The sequence below is a fragment of the Rhipicephalus sanguineus genome, chromosome 11 (assembly GCF_013339695.2).
Source record: "Rhipicephalus sanguineus isolate Rsan-2018 chromosome 11, BIME_Rsan_1.4, whole genome shotgun sequence".
NCBI lineage: Eukaryota > Metazoa > Arthropoda > Arachnida > Ixodida > Ixodidae > Rhipicephalus > Rhipicephalus sanguineus.
In genome coordinates, this window is record NC_051186.1 from 72,891,763 (window position 1) to 72,911,271 (window position 19,509).

At 46.2% G+C, this 19,509-nt stretch overlaps 1 protein-coding gene across 1 annotated transcript; it reads left to right on the forward strand.

Moving 5' to 3' along the window:
• The first annotated feature begins 1,933 nt into the window (after positions 1 to 1,933).
• On the forward strand, positions 1,934 to 5,089 carry LOC119373761 (sulfotransferase ssu-1). Its single transcript, XM_037643823.1, has 2 exons — positions 1,934 to 2,387; positions 4,550 to 5,089. The coding sequence occupies exons 1-2, from the start codon at positions 2,010 to 2,012 to the stop codon at positions 5,048 to 5,050; spliced, it is 879 nt and encodes a 292-aa protein (XP_037499751.1). The 5' UTR covers positions 1,934 to 2,009; the 3' UTR covers positions 5,051 to 5,089.
• The last annotated feature ends 14,420 nt before the right edge of the window (positions 5,090 to 19,509 follow it).

Genomic DNA, 19,509 nt, shown 5'->3' on the forward strand with positions numbered 1-19,509 from the left:
CATTATTACAGTTCTCAGAGGGCATTTTATTCCGGTTAACTCGCACAATTTTGCGCTCATGTTCTGCACCGTTCAAAGAACGATACACAATAGGATAAGTAAGGCACATTTGCAGTTGTTGCATTGCAATTCTAGCTATTATGAATATTGGACGGCAGTAATTTCAAACTTAAGAATCCAAATTGAAACTACAAAACAATGTTGTCGTCACGAGAAGATGTAACGAAGGAAGAAAAAAGAACCCTTCGGCTATCCTTTAATTATTTTATAGACGGGGCTGAAATTGCAAGCTCGCAGGCCGGACAAACAGCGAGCGATCATAAATCTAAATGTTGAATATTTATAGGATATGTATGGAATATTTATTTACGTGCATCTGCTGAATGGAACGACCTTTCCCACAGCACTGCCGCCAATACCTGCCCGACTCTATTGCTGCTAAGTGTAACACATCACCTGTCGCGCAATTAACATATGTGGTTATTTGTACAATTTAGATATATATCCACCCGTTATGTAACACCTCCAACAGGGGTCCTTAAGGAAATAAAACGAAATGAAATTAAATGCACGCATGACATGCATGGTTTTATGATGGGAACAAACGTTCAATCTAGAAACACACTAAGCATTACTATCATAACCAGACATACATAGGCTGTAATGTGCCTGATGGGATATTTAGGTCACCACAACACTACTGAACATCACACGTCTCGCCGCTCGACACAAGTTTTTGTAGTCGCCTGCCCTATGCTCTTATCGGTAACTCAGGGCAACGGAGATGTTGCAATTCGGCTTTATGGAATTCTGAAAGTGAGCCACAAAAAGCAGGTATTCCATATCTCCCGTGTCATAAAGTCTCACAAATGACATTTGCCCAGGAATCCGCTTAATGACCAAAATATATGGGACGAAACGAGGATAAAACTGGCCATACGACTTTTACACGACCAAGCATCAACACCACCTACGCTTCTCTTTCAGAACTGGACCCTTGGGAGCAACTTAAAGTGCGAGGTATATTTCGTTAACAGAAATTGTAAGGTAAGCTATTCTTTACGGCAGTGAATGTTGCCGAATTTGGTTATATAAAGGAACAGCGCTTCTATTCTATGCCATTGTCAGAGTACGCAATGCGCCTAAAGACTGATCGACGCAAATGTGTTTTTGGTGTTTTAATTCCTGTAGCCAGAGAAGATACGTTGTCTGTTCACTGTTACCATTGCGCGGACTGCTTTTTACGGGATACTATGCGCGACTTCGAGCATCGCTTAGTAGCGATATACACGAGAAGTAAGACACTATCTGGTCTGCGACTACACCTATAAAAATGTGATACATTCACAGGGCAGGGTGCTCTGCCAGCGTCTCTACTTTTAATACTGTAAAGTAAACCATACTGCCGCATTTTGAAAGCATACTGTTCTCTGTGCCCATTTCTGCTACTTTTCTACTCTTTGAGCACGATTTTTCCCGAACATTCTTAATCCAACGTTTAACGCAATATGCTCGTTGTTGTTTGGTCAACTAGCCGAAAAGCGATATCTATGAAACATTGTTCAAAAAGCCACTTTTAAATGTTTATCTTCAAGTACGACACTAAAGGTTTAAAGTAGTTGCTTGATCGCCAGAATTTAAAAATTTTTTGTGATTTTCAAATATACGTAGAACTAGTAATTCTACAGGTGCAGAGGTTCAATCTATTACCGGAGAAAATCTTCTTGACTGCACCGCAAATATGAGAAACGTAAGCAAACACTGGTATGAAAAAAAAACTAGTTGAGAAACCTTAATGTTAGCTACTCACGAATTGTGACGCATAATGTCGGAAATTATGAATTTCCGCTATAACCTGCCATAGCTTTTCTGGTCATACATTGCGTGAACGATTAAATTTCAGGTAAAGAAGAGAAAAAGCGAGTACGGCAATGGACGATGGTTGCTGCAGATATGTGGAAGGAGTGTGGATCCACAACTTGTTCCAAGAAGAAAACGTTCGGTCAGCCATGAGATACAAACCGCGACGAGGTGACGTCGTGCTCGTAACCTACCCCAAGTGCGGCACTAATTGGACGCAGTTCATCATTTGGAACATTCTGAACAACGCCGAGACCCTCGCTGACCCTGCCGAATTCAATCTCATGTGCCCTTTCATCGAGTTGACCGGAGCCGGAGCTGCAAATAATCCAAAGAGGCGCGGTGGAATCACGACTCACTTGCCCATGAGAGCATTTCAACCCGTGGAATGGGCAAAGTACATCTACGTAGCGAGGAACCCGTACGACTGCGCAGTCTCCTACTACCACTTCTCGAAAGGGCTGACGCCGAAGACGTTTACTGATGTTTCTTTCGAGAGGTTTCTATCCCTCTTCACCTCCGGCAAGGTGAAAGTGTTTATATTATCGCATTTTCCTGACTATCAAGTAACATCTTGAAAAAAATAATGCTACATTAATTGTCATGAAAACAATCTCATTCCCGCAGCTATTGTGGCTGCAAGTCAGGAATTGTGTTACTCATAGGGGATTAGTAAAACACCGTCTCAGTGAACGCATTCGAAGAAGCCGCAATAGGCAAAATATACCCAAGTGCTCAAACACTGATTTCACTTTACATAAGAAGAGAGCTTGTGACGCGTAAACCTGCCTGGTGCAATAAATTAAAGTGTGACTACACATACAGCTGTGATTTAGAGGCACAGTACCCCGAGCATAAATAACTTTACTACGCCATAAACCTATTGAAGGAGGGAGAGAAAACAACTTTCATTGCATCCAGGATGGTGGGAGACGGCCCATCCGGCCTTCTTTCTTAAACTGCGGAGTCCGAAAGCAGCACTGCATCTAAGAAAGGCGTTACGCAAGACGTGTTAGCTATCAATCAACTCATATGAAATGCTGTTCACCTACCCACAAGAAAATGTGTTCTTCTATGGCGGTACTTTAGATCATGAAACCTAACCACTACGTGGGTACACAAAACAGCTCTGCTGCCTTCATTTATTTGCAACGAAAGGCCGGATGGGATTGACCATATTTGACAATGAATTTGTATAGCAGAGCCGACTGTCTCACCTGAGCCATATACCTAACTGCTGCGAACGCTGGCAGAAAACGCACAGAAGTTGCTCGAAGCGGCTGAAGGAAAATTTGAAAGGTTGTATCAATGGTTCAAAATAGTGAGTTGTTGGGCCACTTGGTTCAAGACTGATGTGTACGGGAGCGTGGAAGCGGTTCAGAAGAAATTGCGCAGGAGAGGAAAGACCCTTACCTGCAAATGATATTTATTATAAAAAAAAAACAGCAAAAAACTTTATGCGAACGTGCAGTCGCAATAAAAAATCTCCAATCTGAAGAGCGCACCGATGGTAGTGCTATATCGCAGCGAAGAATGATATCAATCTAAAGAAAAGATGGCTTGGAGGGGTTTATTTCTTTAGTGAACTAAACCGCTCAAGAATTTCAAGTAAACTTAATTTATTCAGCATCGGGTATATCGATGGCGTTCTGGTGCACTTGTATGCATTGCACTGTTAATCTGGGCCGCCTCACAAATTTCTCTTTCATGCTTGCGGTTTGCTCGACTTCTCACCTGTGCCTCCTCGATACATGCTGTGCAACCACCACTCTTGCTGCACTGAGCGTGTAGGTTCGCCATGTAATTTCAAGCCGTCAGCGACAAATTTCAAGCAGCTGAACAGTTTAACTGAATCAACAAATGCACCCATCCAAGCTTTCTGTTAGTTTGATAGCGTACGTTCCTGTGATACGGCGATACCTTTTTCGCTCTTTTTAGTGCGTAGATTATTTAGTTGTTTCTTCGCTTGCATAAACGTTGGGGGTGGGAAGTTTCTCTTAAGAAATATCAATTTCAAGTGAGCGTCTTTTGCCTACTGTGCACTTTCTCTGGAACCGCTTCTGCGCTTCCCTACGAGAGCTGTAGGAATGGGCTTCTTGGTGGTGATACATGGCGGAACTTGTAGCGCACCAGGAAGGATACGGATGAAGGAAGTGAAGACAGGACGAAAGCGCATAGTACTTTCTTCACTATCTTCCTCCGTGCCCTTAGTGTGCTTCAAGCTTGGCCAAGAAAAAATAGTCATGCCGACAATTGGTCTACAGTGCCAACGCACAGTGGTGTGTCGGTGGTGTTGTTTTGGACATTGCCGAATTCTTCCATGTTGTCTAATTTGTTGACTGATAGCCTGATAAACCGCCAGGGCTGCTACGGCCGCTCTTATAGATTCAGAATGCCACCATGACAGTATTTCACAATAGAAAGTAAATTTCCGATGTCCAGCGCAGTTTTTTGTGTGGCAATGGTTTCTGGGCTCTCCAGTTGGGGGAATCTGCATTAAGCTTGAAGTTTAAATGGGCCGCAAATCGTTTTGCCCCATAAACCTTCCGCCCATCATGACCCGCACTCGACCCCGCGCACTGGAGCTTAGCAGTCCTAGACTATAGTTACTGAGCCACTACAGCGGTCTATTAGTTTACTTCTCAACATCAGTCACAAATGAGAGTTCACATTTGTACATTTATTTCAGGCCATCTATGGGGACTATTTTGATCATCTCCTACCATGGTACGAGCGCCGAGACGACGCCAACATTCTCTTCATCACATACGAACAGCTCAAGGCAGACACTAGGGGAGAAGTGCTCAAGATTGCAGATTTTCTAGGAGAACATTACGGAGCAGCCCTGCGCGAAGACGAATCACTTTTGCAGAGAGTCATTACTGCTTGCAGTCTCGAGAACATGAAGGCTTTCTTTACGGACAAGCCAATGGAACGGGTGAAAAATGCGTTGGAATTTGCACCAAAAGATAATGGAGAAAATGGAAAGTCCTTGTCTAGAAAGGCAAAAACGTTTCCAGGTGGAGCCGGTGATCTACACGAGGGGCCCGGATACGTTCGGAAAGGAATAGTTGGTGACTGGAAAAACTACTTCACCTCAGAACAGATTCAGCGAGCGAAAGCATGGATAGAAAGAAAGAGTCACGGAAAAGACGTCATGAGTATCTGGGAGAACTGTGGCCTGCCGTGAAAAAAAGATGCCGGTGATTTGTATTCCCATTAATTGGAATGCACGCTGACTTGCTTTGAATAGAAACTAAACTACCTAATTACTTCAGTGGCCTCTGTCACTTTGTACCGCATTACAAAAACTGATGTCATTTTTCTGTTCCAGGTTCGGCCTTTTTCCCAGGCCATTGGCCGAAACCTTTTGGGTAGCGTCTACTGTGCATTGTCTGTCCTAATGAGAAGCGAGAGCCTTTATAGCTTACAGTTTAGAATAACTTCCGATTCTGTTACATTCAATTTCTGCAGTTAGTTCGAACGCCACCAGATGCTAACGGCCTTAGCAAGAATACGAAGATCATCATGACCCCTTCAACTCTGTGACGGTGGACGACCAGCGGAAGTTTCTTGCACGCGACACAGAGGTGGCACAGCGCCATTACGAAGGATACGTGCACATTTGTCTTTAGCCGGGGTGGAGGTGCATCGCTACGACACGCCCACACACACACACACACACACACACACACACACACACACACACACACCACACACACACACACACACACACACACACACACACACACACACACACACACACACACACACACACACACACACGCACACACACACACACACACACACCACACACAAAATTTATTCTTGATCGCACTCTAAGAAAAAAAAAAGAGTCACAAGGGGGTCATGGAACCGTGACTCTCTTCGGGCGTCCATCTGACCCCTTTTGGATGGTACAGGCAGAGAAAAAGAGTTAGCATTTTGGAAGGAGTTACTGGACCCTCCTGAAGCGCGTTTCGATTGGCTTCGGTATACGGAAGAGCCGCCCTATACGCCATACATATCGCGCGCTTGCCCTTTGGCGCCGTTGTGGCGCCTTGCTCGCCGACGGAGACGGGGTTGGCGCCGGGGTGGCGCGCCGCTCTCCTCTCTCATAGGGTGCCTTGATGCGCGTTTTGTTGCACGTTTTGTCCAGGGTGAGGACATCTGCGGCGTCTACTGCGGCGCGGCTGCCATATTTTAGCCCACGGCTTCTTACCGGCGTCTCACCCCTCTACGGCACCTGCGCTGAGAGGCACGAGACGCGGGGCAAAAAATGGCGTCGCCCCTTCAAAGAATGGCAACACCCTAAGGGGGGCGCACACATCGAGGCACACTACTCTCTCAGTCGTCTCAGCGGTCTAAGTCTCTCAGTCTCCTCGTCTATTGGAATGCGTTGCCCGTTTGCGTTGGTTGCGCGTCTTCGGTGGTGTTGACGCCGGCTCCGTGCACGAAGTGACGCTTGGAGGGAGGAATATTCATGGAGCTGCGGACACCGACAACCGGCGCCAGTTAACGGTGAGTGTACTGCTTTCGTAGGTACTAATTACACAGCTTTAGCTGGGCGTCCGCAGCAGCCTTGCTGAAGTTATCTGCCAGCCATTTCCAACAGCAGCCTGCGCCCGCGGGGCTGTTGCGGATGCCCGACTAAAGCTGACAGTTAACGAGTTACCACCGTTATGCGCGTTGCTGTACAAGCTCCCATAAAGTGAGCGATGCAAAGAATTATCGAGCGTCATTTCTTACTGATCGCACGTTGTGTCTGCACTACTGAAGGTGCAAGATGAGATGCACTTTAGTCTACTTCATAATAACATTTCCATCGACCTTGAGTGTGCAGCGTGCTTCCGCGCGTGGGAACGTGGAAAAAAAAGCCTGTGTACAGAACGCTCAGACGCACTATATATAATGGTTTTTGTTGGCTTAAAGACGGTAATTTGAGGTGCAGATATAGTACGGTGGCTTCCAGAACGTACGCGGTAGTCATTCAAGTTGGACACGCCTCGCTGGTAAAGTGAAAAGGCTCTAGACTTTCGACGGCGCGCGTTGTTGCGGCCGCCGCCGTGTACTCTTTTCCCTCGTTTCTGCTTGCGGTTTTCGTGGTTTACATACACTGCGATGACGTTGGGCGTTATAACAGAATCGAGTGAGTGTACGTGGTTGTAGGAGTTATGTGCGCCAATTCTAGCATATGATATTTCTGATCTCGACGTAGACGGCGTACGCACGCGCTGGGTGTCGATCGGGCCCTCGTACTCGCATCTCTTTATCTGAGTATTTAAGGATGCCTTACGTTTATAAAACATGCAGTCAGTAACCGCTCACGGCATGCCCGTGACTGCCGGAGGATGTGCTTTGTTGTTTTGCTGTTAGCCTTTATTATGTCTGTGTGAACCATTTATTGTGTAGGTTTTGCAAACCTTTCCTGCAATTTCATTTTCTCATCATAATATCACGTTCTGATTTTCAGATACCGTTTTTCATGGTGCTCACGCTGGACAGGAGCGACAACCTAACAAGCCACAAGTCTGATGCCTGAAGCCGTCACCACTTTCTGATTTATTCTTAATCATAAGGAATAAATATGGAAACATGGTGGCGATTTCTGCTGTTTATTTAGCACCATATGACACTGTGCACATCACAGTCACACATTTTAGTTGGCTATACTCATAGAAGCATGTAAATGAGAAATACCCAAACTTCTTAATTGAAAATCACAGACCATCTTTTCGCGCTTTCTATATAACTTTGCTGGAAAATATGTGTTCTTTTGACGAGTTTTATTAAAATATTGCTAAAACTCAACAATTTTTTTTGCAGTCGCTGGGCAGAACGGCAAGTATTATTGGGCTTGCTTAAAATGAATACTCCACTATTTTCATCAGTAGTCGCGCAAAAGTAGAGGAAGGGTCAAAAGAATAGCTAAAATACATGTGGAGTCGCTTGACGCTTCGGTGTGGGTCACTTGACCCCCGTAGTAGTGTTACCGGCAAGAGTCGTCTGACTCCCTATAAGTGGTAACGTGATCCTTCGGATGAGAGTCTTTCCACTCTTCCTAGAGGGTCAGGGGACTCTCCTAGAGCGAGCCGACCCTGACCCACCAAGAGAGTCACCGTGACTATTTAAAGAGAGTCCTATACGTGGCAAGTCAGAACTCTCCGAAAAGAGTCACGCATGCTCTTTTTTCTCTTAGAGTGCGGTGGTCATTACGTGTGTTGATCGGTGCGTTGCTTCTCAAGCGTGCGCACTACACACGGCCTCCCCGTTACAGATAGAAGTGAAATTTAACATGAAGAAAGGCAGCTTGTCTTTTTGCCGACCTAACGCGCGAACAACCGAGATAAAACAGAAACGATGAAGGACAAACAAGGCACCTTTCCCACGCTCGCTCCAGCCGGGAGCAGGAGGTCGCCTCGGGAGCCTTCCCTTCCACTTTGTTTTAGCTCTGAGCGAGCGGCGATATGCATTTGATTTCGTTGTTGGCTCATTTACTTTTCCGCGCAGACGCCGTAAAATGCCAGATCATCCCATAAATAGCTTTACTGTAAAAGAATAATATTGAACAAAGCACGCAGATATACCACATATTTATAGCTTTTTAACTCTAAGCTCGTTCTGGTGCTGCTTGTGTGGGCGTACTCGTCGCATGTAGTACACTGTTCATAACTATATGATAGGGTATTTATGTTGAGAAGAGGAGCGTCCTGTGACTGATGCTTTAGTTTGAACCATAGAACACATACAAGAACCTGAAGCCGTGTTTAGTGTGTCAGATGGCCCCGAAATGAACGCACAATACGCGTAACGGTCTGCTTTCTTTTTCTATGCTTTGTATTAGATGCTATATATGAAGAAAGAATCATCCGTATTAAAAATTCAGCAGCCTTGCTAAATCGCTGTAATGCGGGCAAGTGGAGCTTGGCGTGGGCGTGCCCGACCTACTGCTTCTCTTTCTTTCTTTCTTTCTTTCTTGCTTGCTTCATTTCCTACTGCCTTTCTTTATAGGTAATGGCCGCCCTCGTAAAGCTCTTTTCGGCTGGAATTGGCGTGGCGTCTTTCATGTACTTTCCAGCGTTGGTCAGCCAGTAGAACGGCCCAACGAAAGGGCCATCACGCGGTCATGAAAATGCGGTTTAAGAAAATGCGTTTTAAGAATTTTTAAGACTTTAAGATTTTTCTCAAATCGGAATTTTCGTGTAATCTACAATTCCTGATATCGACCTTACGCAGCGTCTAGCAGATCGCTTTTAGTCCGCAAACATGAAATATTGAAATGAACCCCTCACGGAATGTGTACTGATGCGCAACGCTAGTTCTGTTATCATGCTCGGGATCGGAAAGTGGCATGTTCGAATCCTGGTGGCGGAAGGTTTTTATTTTTTTCTCATACGCTTTTTTATAGCGCAAGCTGTTATGGGAGAGCAACAATAGGCGATTTGTGGTGGCGTAGTTGTCTGCTGCCGGACACGGCGGCCGTCACCGCCGGCGTCCGTTACAGCTATCGCGCGAAATGAGAAAAATATCCAGGATTGATCGGGATTTGAACACAGGCCGTCAGCGTGGCAGAAGAGTATTATACCACACAGGCACGCCGGTGCTCGAACTTCATCTAAAAAACCTATACACCATCATGCCGGCAAGTAACCACGTTAATAGATGTAATGAAGCGTCGTAGAAGAGCAGAAAATTTGGAGGAATCTTGAGCTTATCCTTCAAGAGTAGAACGCGATAGCGTAATCGGGACCCGTGCGCACCGCCTTCAACCGTGCCATAAGGAACGGAGCGTTTGTGCGCGTAACATTGGCAATTTCAAACTATCCTAGAATGTCTATTGAAAGTACTCTTGCGAAGTTTCCACTACGCCTAAAGTCTTCCTTTTTCAAATTGGCGAAGAACCCTCTACGCGTCCGTGAGGCGAAACGCACACTTGCACACTATCTAAAAGGTGGGCAGATTTAAACCCCATATTCGCTGCGCAATTCGCATGTTTCAGCGCCTGGCGCGATTCTACAGTTGTGCCACGCAATACTCTATGCGTTAAGGAGACCTCTCCCTCTACATGTAATTCTCATTGTGTTTTTTACGAAGCAGTTCCGAGCGCAGGCGTGGCTCCGTGGTAGGTGACACCTGCTTGCCACGCAGTAGGCCTGGCATCTCGAATCTATCTAGAAGTTTCGATCACGGGCAGCGCTGATTTTTTCTCAGAACCAAAGACGCCCATGCCGACACCGACACCCACAATGGAATTTCTGAGAAACGAGATCTTTAACGCTATCGCTTTAAAATAACAACCAGGCGCCACACAATGCGATCTGCGCACTGAATGGGTGGTTTAAAGCTTTCCACCCATCAGAAGGGGCTCAGCCATAATTCTTATCATCATCAGCCACATCATCAAAGTGCACATAATGATTTAAAGATCCGTAGCGCGTGCCTTGCCTCTTAGCAGAATAACGAATAATGGCATAGTCCGTTCTTGCCCTACTTGAAAAAATTATCATGACTTTCGGTGTAGTGGATACCTCAAAAGTGTACGTGTTGTAGCCACCCCGAAAGAGTTTACACGATGCTCTAGAGAGAAAGAGACATACCTTTATTTTTGTCCTTGCTGGGGTCAAGGGAGGCGAGGCCGTGAGACGCCCTACCGGAGCCCCCCTTCCTCAGGCAGCGGCCAGACCTTGGGTCTTGTCGGCGTCTTTGGCCAGCCAGACTGCCCAAAGTTGGTCATCCGGGCACCCGCTGAGCAGCATAGCATCCCACTGCTCGGGCGTAGTTGTCTCAAATTTAGGGTTTTTGGTCGCTCCTTCAGTTTTCGCTGTGACTGTGCTGCGTGTTCCGCGCAAGGATTGCGTTGTTTTTCTTTTTAGGGGCGAAGCTCCTTAAGGCGGCACCCGTTCGTCCCTCGTAGTCGTAGTCGTAGTAGTCGTAGTGCGTAACCAGTCTTACGCTTTGACCTCCAAGGTGGTGCCGGTGGGAGATTTTTCCTGTGCGTTGTTGAACAATAAAAAATTCGCAGCGTGCGCGTTAACTAAAAGCCGAATTCTTCTGTCTCTCATTCCCCATTAGCAGCCATTGGCATGTTCCAGTAGGAAACGTTAGTAGAAGTAGAAGTGTAAGTGTTAGCTAAAAGCCGACTTCTTCTGTCTCTCATTCCCATTAGCAGCCATTGTTTACCTCCAAGGTAGTGCCTGGTGAGATTTCTCCTGTGCGTGATTGAACAATAAAAATTTTGTTCAAAACGCCGTTGATTGATGAAGTAAACCAACGAAAGACGTCAGATGTTTTGTAAAAGCAAAACGAAAGAACGCCAGATGTTTCTAAAGCAAAACGAAAAGACGCCAGCTGCTTAACGAAAGACGCCAGATGTTTTCTAAAGCAATGGTTTTCTAAACAATGAAAATTCACAGCGTATATGTAAAATGAAAGTGAGGTGCAAGTCGTCATAACTCATCGAACCTTTAGTATAAACGCGCCCGATCTCACGTCGTTGATGATGTACTGGGCAGAATTCACGAAAGATTCACGGTTTACCGATGAACCTCCGCAGCTTCGCCCACTCATCATCATTCACTCCGTGGATATGCTCTGATTTTTTTATTGTACTAATGCTTTCTACATCGCCTTCCACTGTCATATTTATGTTTCGCAGGTCAGCACAATGGTTTTGACGCGTTCGAGCCGTTTTGCGCTGCGTCATCATTCTCCAGCCTCCATCATACGCCAGCATGCTACAGGATCCACCATATTTTACCTTCGATTACCCTAATGCACCATAATGATGGATCGTGGAAGCCACCATTCCACATGGTGGATATATTTTCATTAGTGGCCTCCGCAATACACAAAGTCATTTTTCCGTTTACATGCTACAGACTCTTGACAAGATGCTACAAATCGGCGCAGTAGCGCAGATGGCTATACTCCGTTTCATACTTCAGGTACAACGCTATGGAGGCTAACGAGATTGCTTACAGTAGATGCGTTCAAACCAATAGTTTAATTATTTTAGCACGCGTAATGAGATTCTTTTCGTTCTTAGTCCGAGTAAGAAATGATGTTTTGGGCCTTACAAAATAAAGCAACCCCTTTGTACGATTATCAGTAAGGTGTGCTGGATTGCTTTCTTTGTTTTCGCTTTTTGGTGTTTCCTTTGCGGTGCGTTGGGACGCCTCACGCTCACACTAGTGGTCGGCTGGGACGAGCGTTGACAACGACGAAAGTCAAGCGGGAGAAGTGCGGAAGTACACATTTCGCTGACCGAACTTCCTGCGTACCTTCCACAGCGTTGCACCTGATCAATGAAACGGAGTATTGAGACATCATGACATGCATTGGCTCGGTCCAAACGCAGAATGTCCTATAGAATATATGCCATCCACCGCATTGACCAAACGCGAAGCCTCATCAAAATTACATCAATATCGAAGCTAATCACTCAACAATCATCATCATCCTCATTCCCGACATGTGCCTATTCTCTTTCTACTGCAGGACTATGGTCACTGCCAATGTTCTCCAATTTACCCTCCCTTGCGCGAATTAATTTCATTTTATGAGTGTCCTTTTATTCACCCGACCTAGCTTTTGGCTGGGCTAGGTCGGACAGGGATCCTTCAATATCCATTCCTTTGTTCTGACTGATCACTGGATATATGTCCTACGGATTACGGGGTCTGCCCAATCTGTTTCTTTGCTTTAATGTCAAGGACATCGGCTATCACTCTTTGTTCTATGATCAACTGTGACTGTCTTTTTTTTTTTTTGTCTCCATACTGCTACGCCAATCATGTCTCCGTTCATAGCACACTGTATGGTCGTCAACTCTTTCGCGTGCTTCTTTGATATTTAAGTCAGGTACCGCAACTATGCAATCTTCGTACACTTTTCGCTATACCGACAGTGGCAAATTGACCGTCATGATAAGTGCATGCCTGCGACGTGCATTCGAGCCTATCCTTATGTTTCGCTGAATTAGCTTACTCCGGTTCCAGTGTGCGAGGAAAGGTGACAACAGACGCCAGAAATAAACTGTATGTAAAATCACCACTGAGCCACTTCTTTTCTTAATGATTAAGCACATCAAGCAGAAATATGTACTTGCGCTGATACGCAACTTTATTTGCACAGTTTCATCGACACTCATATCTAGATGCCGTCAGTGCGTCAGCAGACGTCTGCACATAAAGGATACGCGACACAATGGTTTCATCTATCACGTGAATTATTTCTTCAGTTGTCAGCAAAGATCACTCCGATGGGTATCTCAGGCCGGATACGTTTCTTAGAGTAGCCTTCAGTAGTTATTCTTTGGGCGGTTAATATAAGAGGTATCGGTGCTTCCTTTTCAAAGCCAGCATTTCCCCATATTTACGGATCAGGCAAAAGAAAGGTGCTGAGTCGTAGGTCCAAGCTATTTCGTAGGCTCCTCGACCATGTAAGTACAATCTATCGCCTATATTTTACATCCCTTTGGTAAATAGATGACATTTGAGTACGTCATGATCGTTTTGAAACTTCAAGCTTCCGATAGTAGAAATATTAGCAGGGGGTGTTCAATAACAATGAGGGTGCATGTGTGACGACCCCGTTATTTCGCTGGGAAAAATATATTTTGCAGTCCGAGTCCCCCGGGACACAACACTAATCTTAGTCTCGCAAAAAGAAAAGTGCTGCCTTCGTCGAAAAATTTCGCAAGCCTCCAGTTAACCTGAACCACTTTTCGCGCGGGAAATCGGATATTGACGAAATCCCTACATAAATATTATTGGACCAGACGGGCTCAAAACTTTTTCTTGGCGTACTATGGATAGCATGAGTTTACAAAATGTTATCTTGGAGTATTATTGTCCTAATATTAAGAAATAAAATCGAGAATATGACACATTGCTCGATAATGACCTAATTTCTGGTTTATTTCACTGTGCTGGTTTCACAGTCAGTATTTGAAAAATTCTCCAGAGCGTTGCAATAGCTCAGCTTAACAATTTCGCCAAATATAATTGTAAAGTATAATGTCAAACGCGAACCGAAAAAGTTGAAGTAAGGTCATGTCTCTAAAATGCAGTATTTTGAAATTCAGTTAAAGCAAAGGCCACCTTCGATTTTCATTAAACTGCACAGAACTAAATCAAAGCGCGCGTTCTCATTCAATTTATAAAAACATGTCGCAAATTCTTGTGAGAGCGGAGTTAGAAAGCCACCAATCTGGACGAACTGAAACGAGCTAGCAAACAGCTATAGTTGCCACTTTCAAGATGTTTAGGTCGTAAATGTGTTCTCTCGTATTTACCAGAGAATATATTTACACTTCCGTTTCCCATGCCTTTGTTAAAATATACTATAGAAGGCTATGCCATGCTTTACCGTCCCCCCTTCTCATTTCCTTCCTCCTCACACCCACATCACTTCTTCCTTCACTTCCCTTTCAATCCGCCTTGCTATACTATACTATGTATTTCTTCCTCTCTCTTTCTTTCTCGTTCTGTCAAGCTGTCAGTTTTGAATGTCGTTTTTGTCTCTGTTTTTCTCTCTTTCGTTCCTTTCTTTTTTTCTATTTCTTTTTTTCGGTGACTCTCTCTCTCTCTGAGCTCCTTCTTTCACCCATCCGAGTTATTGCATCCCATGCCGGGCAAATTGGTGCCGCGGGAGAGCGCGCGCCGAGTGCACGTGTTCGGGGAGCGAAGCAGAACATGAAAAAGAGCACGGAGAGAACGCGCGCCGGACCTCTGATGATGATAGTTTCTTGTCGATGAGGCACGGAGTTTTGCCAAGCTTAAGCAGCTCCGCTCTTAAAAACTGCATTCAAGAGACAGCCGAACCCAGGAATTATGCGTGGTAGTCAAGTATTCTACCGCAAAGGCACGTCAGGACTTGATACTGCTTTGGAAAAAGAGCCATGCAGGTGTCATGTAGGGTCACCGTCAGTTATGCTTGCAGTGTTGCTTATCAACTTCTATAACAGTGTGTTAAACATTATCCATGTACTCCTATGACTTAGCACGCGGTCGGCAGACGCGCGAGAGAGAGGCAGCATAGGAGAGGAGAGAAAGGGAGAGGGACGTGCATGCGCTGGCGCTCATCGCGGCGCTGTGCAGGAGAGAATTTCGGCATGTCGAGTCCGCATTTCAGAGGAGTCAACCGAAGAAAGCGCTGGACGGAACGCGCGCAGCGCTCTAATACTTGAAGGAGAGGAGACTAGAGGAGGAGAGTAGCGCATGCGCCGCGAGAGCAGAAGCGAGAACGCAGGAGAAGCGCAAGCAGGTGCTGATAGAGAAGTGGAGAGAGTAACGCGCAGCTGTTGGAGAAAGGGAAGGAGGAGAGTTGCGCATGCGTAGTGTGAGTGCGGACTACCAGGCCGCGGGACATACCCCCAAACATGAGATGCTTCGCATCTAAAATTCAAGAGAGACACTTTGCAATGAGCCAGCCAGCCTGCTAGAAGGTCTTAACGCAGCCCGGAAACACTTTGCATTCCCCGCTATTGTATGTCTTCACATACAGGGTGTCCCAGCTAACTGGTTGGTGCCAAGTGTTCAAAAATACAATATTAAAGCCAGGTGAATGAAATCAGGAGCGTAGGCAGAAATTTCTTCCGGGGGGGGGGGGGCGGGGTGGAGCGCCTCCTTGGTCTGAAGTGGAGACCGGGCAGGTAAGCGTGGTCGAGTGTAATTTGCGCTATGTATCCAACGGGACAAAAAATATTTCGGGGGGGGGGGGCGGTGTGCCACCCCCTGGCTACGCCACTGAGTGAAATCAGTTGCACATTGCTGACAGACACCTTGCGCACTACAGAGAATTTCTTGTTTTGTAATGATGTTGTTAATTAGGATTATTTATTTAAATTGTTAAATATTGACTTTTGGCAAGAACTGGAATTTGCAAAGTTCGAGAGCGTCTTCAGAAACTCCAGTAGGATAATTTGACAAAGAAAATCTCACGTTTACCATTTTTTCCAAGCTGCAAGGAAAGCCCGCGAAGTAGGCCTACAAACAAAAACATAGCTGGTCGCTCTGTCATAGGAATCGGTATAACACGAAAGTAAAACGTGTCTTCACAGACGTAGTTGAGCTTTCGTTGTGCATTGTTACGCCCCGAGGGCGAAGGAATGAATGCTATAGCAACAAGTTGTAATGTCACGCGAAGAACGACAAGCAGCTCGAAACTTGCAACGCGCTGCTCAAGCAGAAAGGACGCATGGAACGAACGTACACAGGATGAGCGCGAACAGACAATTGTTACAGCTCGACAGTTAATGCGCGCTGGTCGAATACAACGGAGGACGCACGAAACGAACGCACAAGTGTACACAGGATGAGCGCGAACTGTCACACTTGTAATTTATTTGTTTGTGAGCAGCCCGCTCCTTTCGCAAAAGCGGCCGCTGCAGTAACTTCAACGCAAACTTGCGGTGAGGGCGCAAGATGTACAAGGTAAGCGCGGGCGCACGAGTGACCACGCCCTGTACAGGAGCACGCTCATCTCAACGCGCGGGGCGACGACGTTTAAAGCGCGCCATTCGAGCCATTCGCGTCATCTCGCTAGTGATAACGAAAACACGCTGTGTACCCCGATCTCTCAGTACCGCCACCGGCAAGTGGTGTATATAAATACCACGCCGTTAGTACGCTGAGCAACGTGCCGTGTGGGGCGGAGACGTTTCGCGCTGCGCGCTGGGGATCGTGGGGTCATAAGGTCGACTCCGGTTGGCGGGACTTTTTCTTCTAGGTTTTTCTTTGCCAAACGTTAGTCTTTATATTTCACAACGTCATATCAGTGACGGAAATGCGTCAGTGAAGCCGTGGTGGACCCTGTCATAAAACACTTTCTTGTTAAAAAACCTGCTTGTCTAGCGCATTCGTGCGCCGCCATCGTGCTGCTATCAACCGTGGTTTGAGCGAACGAAATCAGCTGCGGCCACGACTCACCGGCTCCGTTGCAGTCGTAGGCCGATATGCTGTTAATGGTTTCGTGGCCAGTGCTCGCTACAAACTGCACCGTCACGCGCGCCAACTGGCTGATGTGGGCCAAGAAACCACCGCCAACTTATCGGCCTACCGCTGGAACAAAGCCGGCGTGTCAGGGCCGCAGCTGATTTCGTTTGCGCTAACCACGCCTGCGAGCAGTACGATCGTGCGCGCGATTGTGCTAGTCACGTCTGTTTCCCGCTGGGAATCGAACCCACGAACGTTGCGGCCGCGACGGCAAGCGCCCGACGCGCTAACCCACTAAGCCATCTCGGGAGATGCTAGGCACGGCGCGAACGCGCCTTATATCTTTCACACATTCTCTTTCGCGGCGGGCGGAGCGGGGCGGTGCCGCCATCTGTGAGAGGTGAAAAGAAGTAATACTTCACGATCGACACTCACTACCGCTTACTCCGAGATTGCACGCGATATCTGAGGTCATGGTTAAAGCGTCTCGATACCAGAGAGGTAGAGTGCCGCGCTGGCGTCGCCGAGGCACCCTTGACGGAGTTACGTTCTTTGCCTTTGGCTTCGTGTTAACGTGCGTCGGCTCATCGGAGTAGTGCATCTTCCACGTGCACCAACGGGATTTCTCCGCCGCCGACTGCTTCACTTGCGAGAGCACCGACTAACAAAACTGCTGCAATATGCGTTGCAGAAAGGACGCGATTTCGACGGGCGAATGTCGTGCTTTGGTGGAGCGAGAGCAGTGCCTGCGAGACAGAGGCCAGCGGGACGCACGCGTTTGCGGCTCAGGCTACGAACCTCTACCTCCCGTGTTGCTGAAGCGCAGTGCGTGTTATGTATGCATGAGCACAGGCGTCGGCTACCCATTACTAGAAAGCGCACACCGTGCCGTTTCGCTCCTTAATTGACGACGCTTTGAAGAAGTGCATACTGGGTAACAGTGTTGATTATGAGCTTGTTGATATCATCCTTACGCGGGATTCACGATTCGCTGTGTCCAAATATATGTTCACACCGTCAGCTACCACAACAGTTTAATCATGATCATGGGCGTTAGTCGTCGCGATAGAGACATGCTGTCAACATGGGTGCATACACGTCAAACGGTGCTATAGCTGCCAAACACGAATAGACATTGTACAAGCTCTCATATATCACTACACAATAAGCACTACTTCTGTGAAGACACGTTTCACTTTCGTGTTATACCGATTCCTATGACGGAGGGATCAACCTTTTTTTCTTTTTTTTCGCGGGCTTTCTTTGCAGCTTAGAAAAGTGGTACACGTAAGAGTTTCGTTATCTCAAATAATGGAATGGGGGTTTCTGAAGACGTTCTCGAACTTTGCAAATCCCAGTTATTGCATCAAGTAAATATTTAGCAACGTATTTAAATAATCCTCAATAAAAATAATTAATTACAAAACAACATTTTTTGTCTGGTGTGCAAGGTGGCTGTCAGCAATATGTAACTGGTTTCGCTCGCCTGCATCTAATATTGCATTTTTAAACCCTTGGCACAAGTTAGCTGGGACAACCGGCATAACCCTCACTTTTTAACGCGAAAGTGTTTTGTTCGGAGGTCAAACAAGACGTTAATGAGGTGATTTCAGCATCGCAAATGACATCAGTAACGCCGCTCGCGAACAGATCACGAAGAAGTACATAGAAAAGTTTTTATTTTACAATAATTTACGTTGGCCACAAGAGTGAAATTTTGTTAAAACGGTGCGCTATGTTGCAACGATGAATTACTTGAGACCGCACAGTAAGAAATGTTACTCGCATTTATTAATCTGAAATTATATTAATTTTTTTTTCTACAGACACAGACAAACAATAATTTACGTTGGCCACAAGAGTGAAATTTTGTTAAAACGGTGCGCTATGTTGCAACGATGAATTACTTGAGACCGCACAGTAAGAAATGTTACTCGCATTTATTAATCTGAAATTATCTTAATTTTTTTTTCTACAGACAAAGACAAACAGCTGAAAATGGACCAAGAGTCTTACCGTATCGTCAGAGGCGTGTGGTTTCACAATATCTTTATGGACGAAGCAGTTCACTCAGCTATGGATTACAAACCGCGGGACGGAGACATTTTCGTCGTAACGTACCCCAAATGTGGAACCAACTGGACAACGTTTATTGTTTACAACATCCTGTCACGCGGCAAGGAGGTCTCTAGTGTCGTCGAGTTTAGGCAATTATGCCCATTCATCGACATGAGCGGAGCAGGCGCTGCCATGAATCCATCCCGAAGAGGCCCTATCGTAACTCATCTTCCGTTGGAGGTTTTCCCGCCGGTGGACAACGCGAAGTACATATACGTGGCAAGGAACCCTTACGACTGTGCCGTGTCCTTCCACCACTTCATAAAGGGATTCACTCCAAAGACGATCACTGATGTTTCTTTCAAGAAGTTCCTACCTCTTTTCTTATCAGGCAAGGTAATTGTCCAGTTTTACACATGTATGCATGAGCCATCGTTTTACTGACTCTTATCCAGCGTCAGTCACAATTGCCTATCAGAGCTTTATTAAACATGTCCGGCGGAATTCAACGCTGTGGGGCTAGAAGCACCCCGCCTAGGTGACGGCCTCGAGTCCTTGGGCGTGCCGAAAAGCCCACAGATGATCGGCGAGGTCATGGCTGAGCGCAAATAAAAATTGCAGTTTTGACTAGGCTCGCAAAAAAGGGCACGTCGGA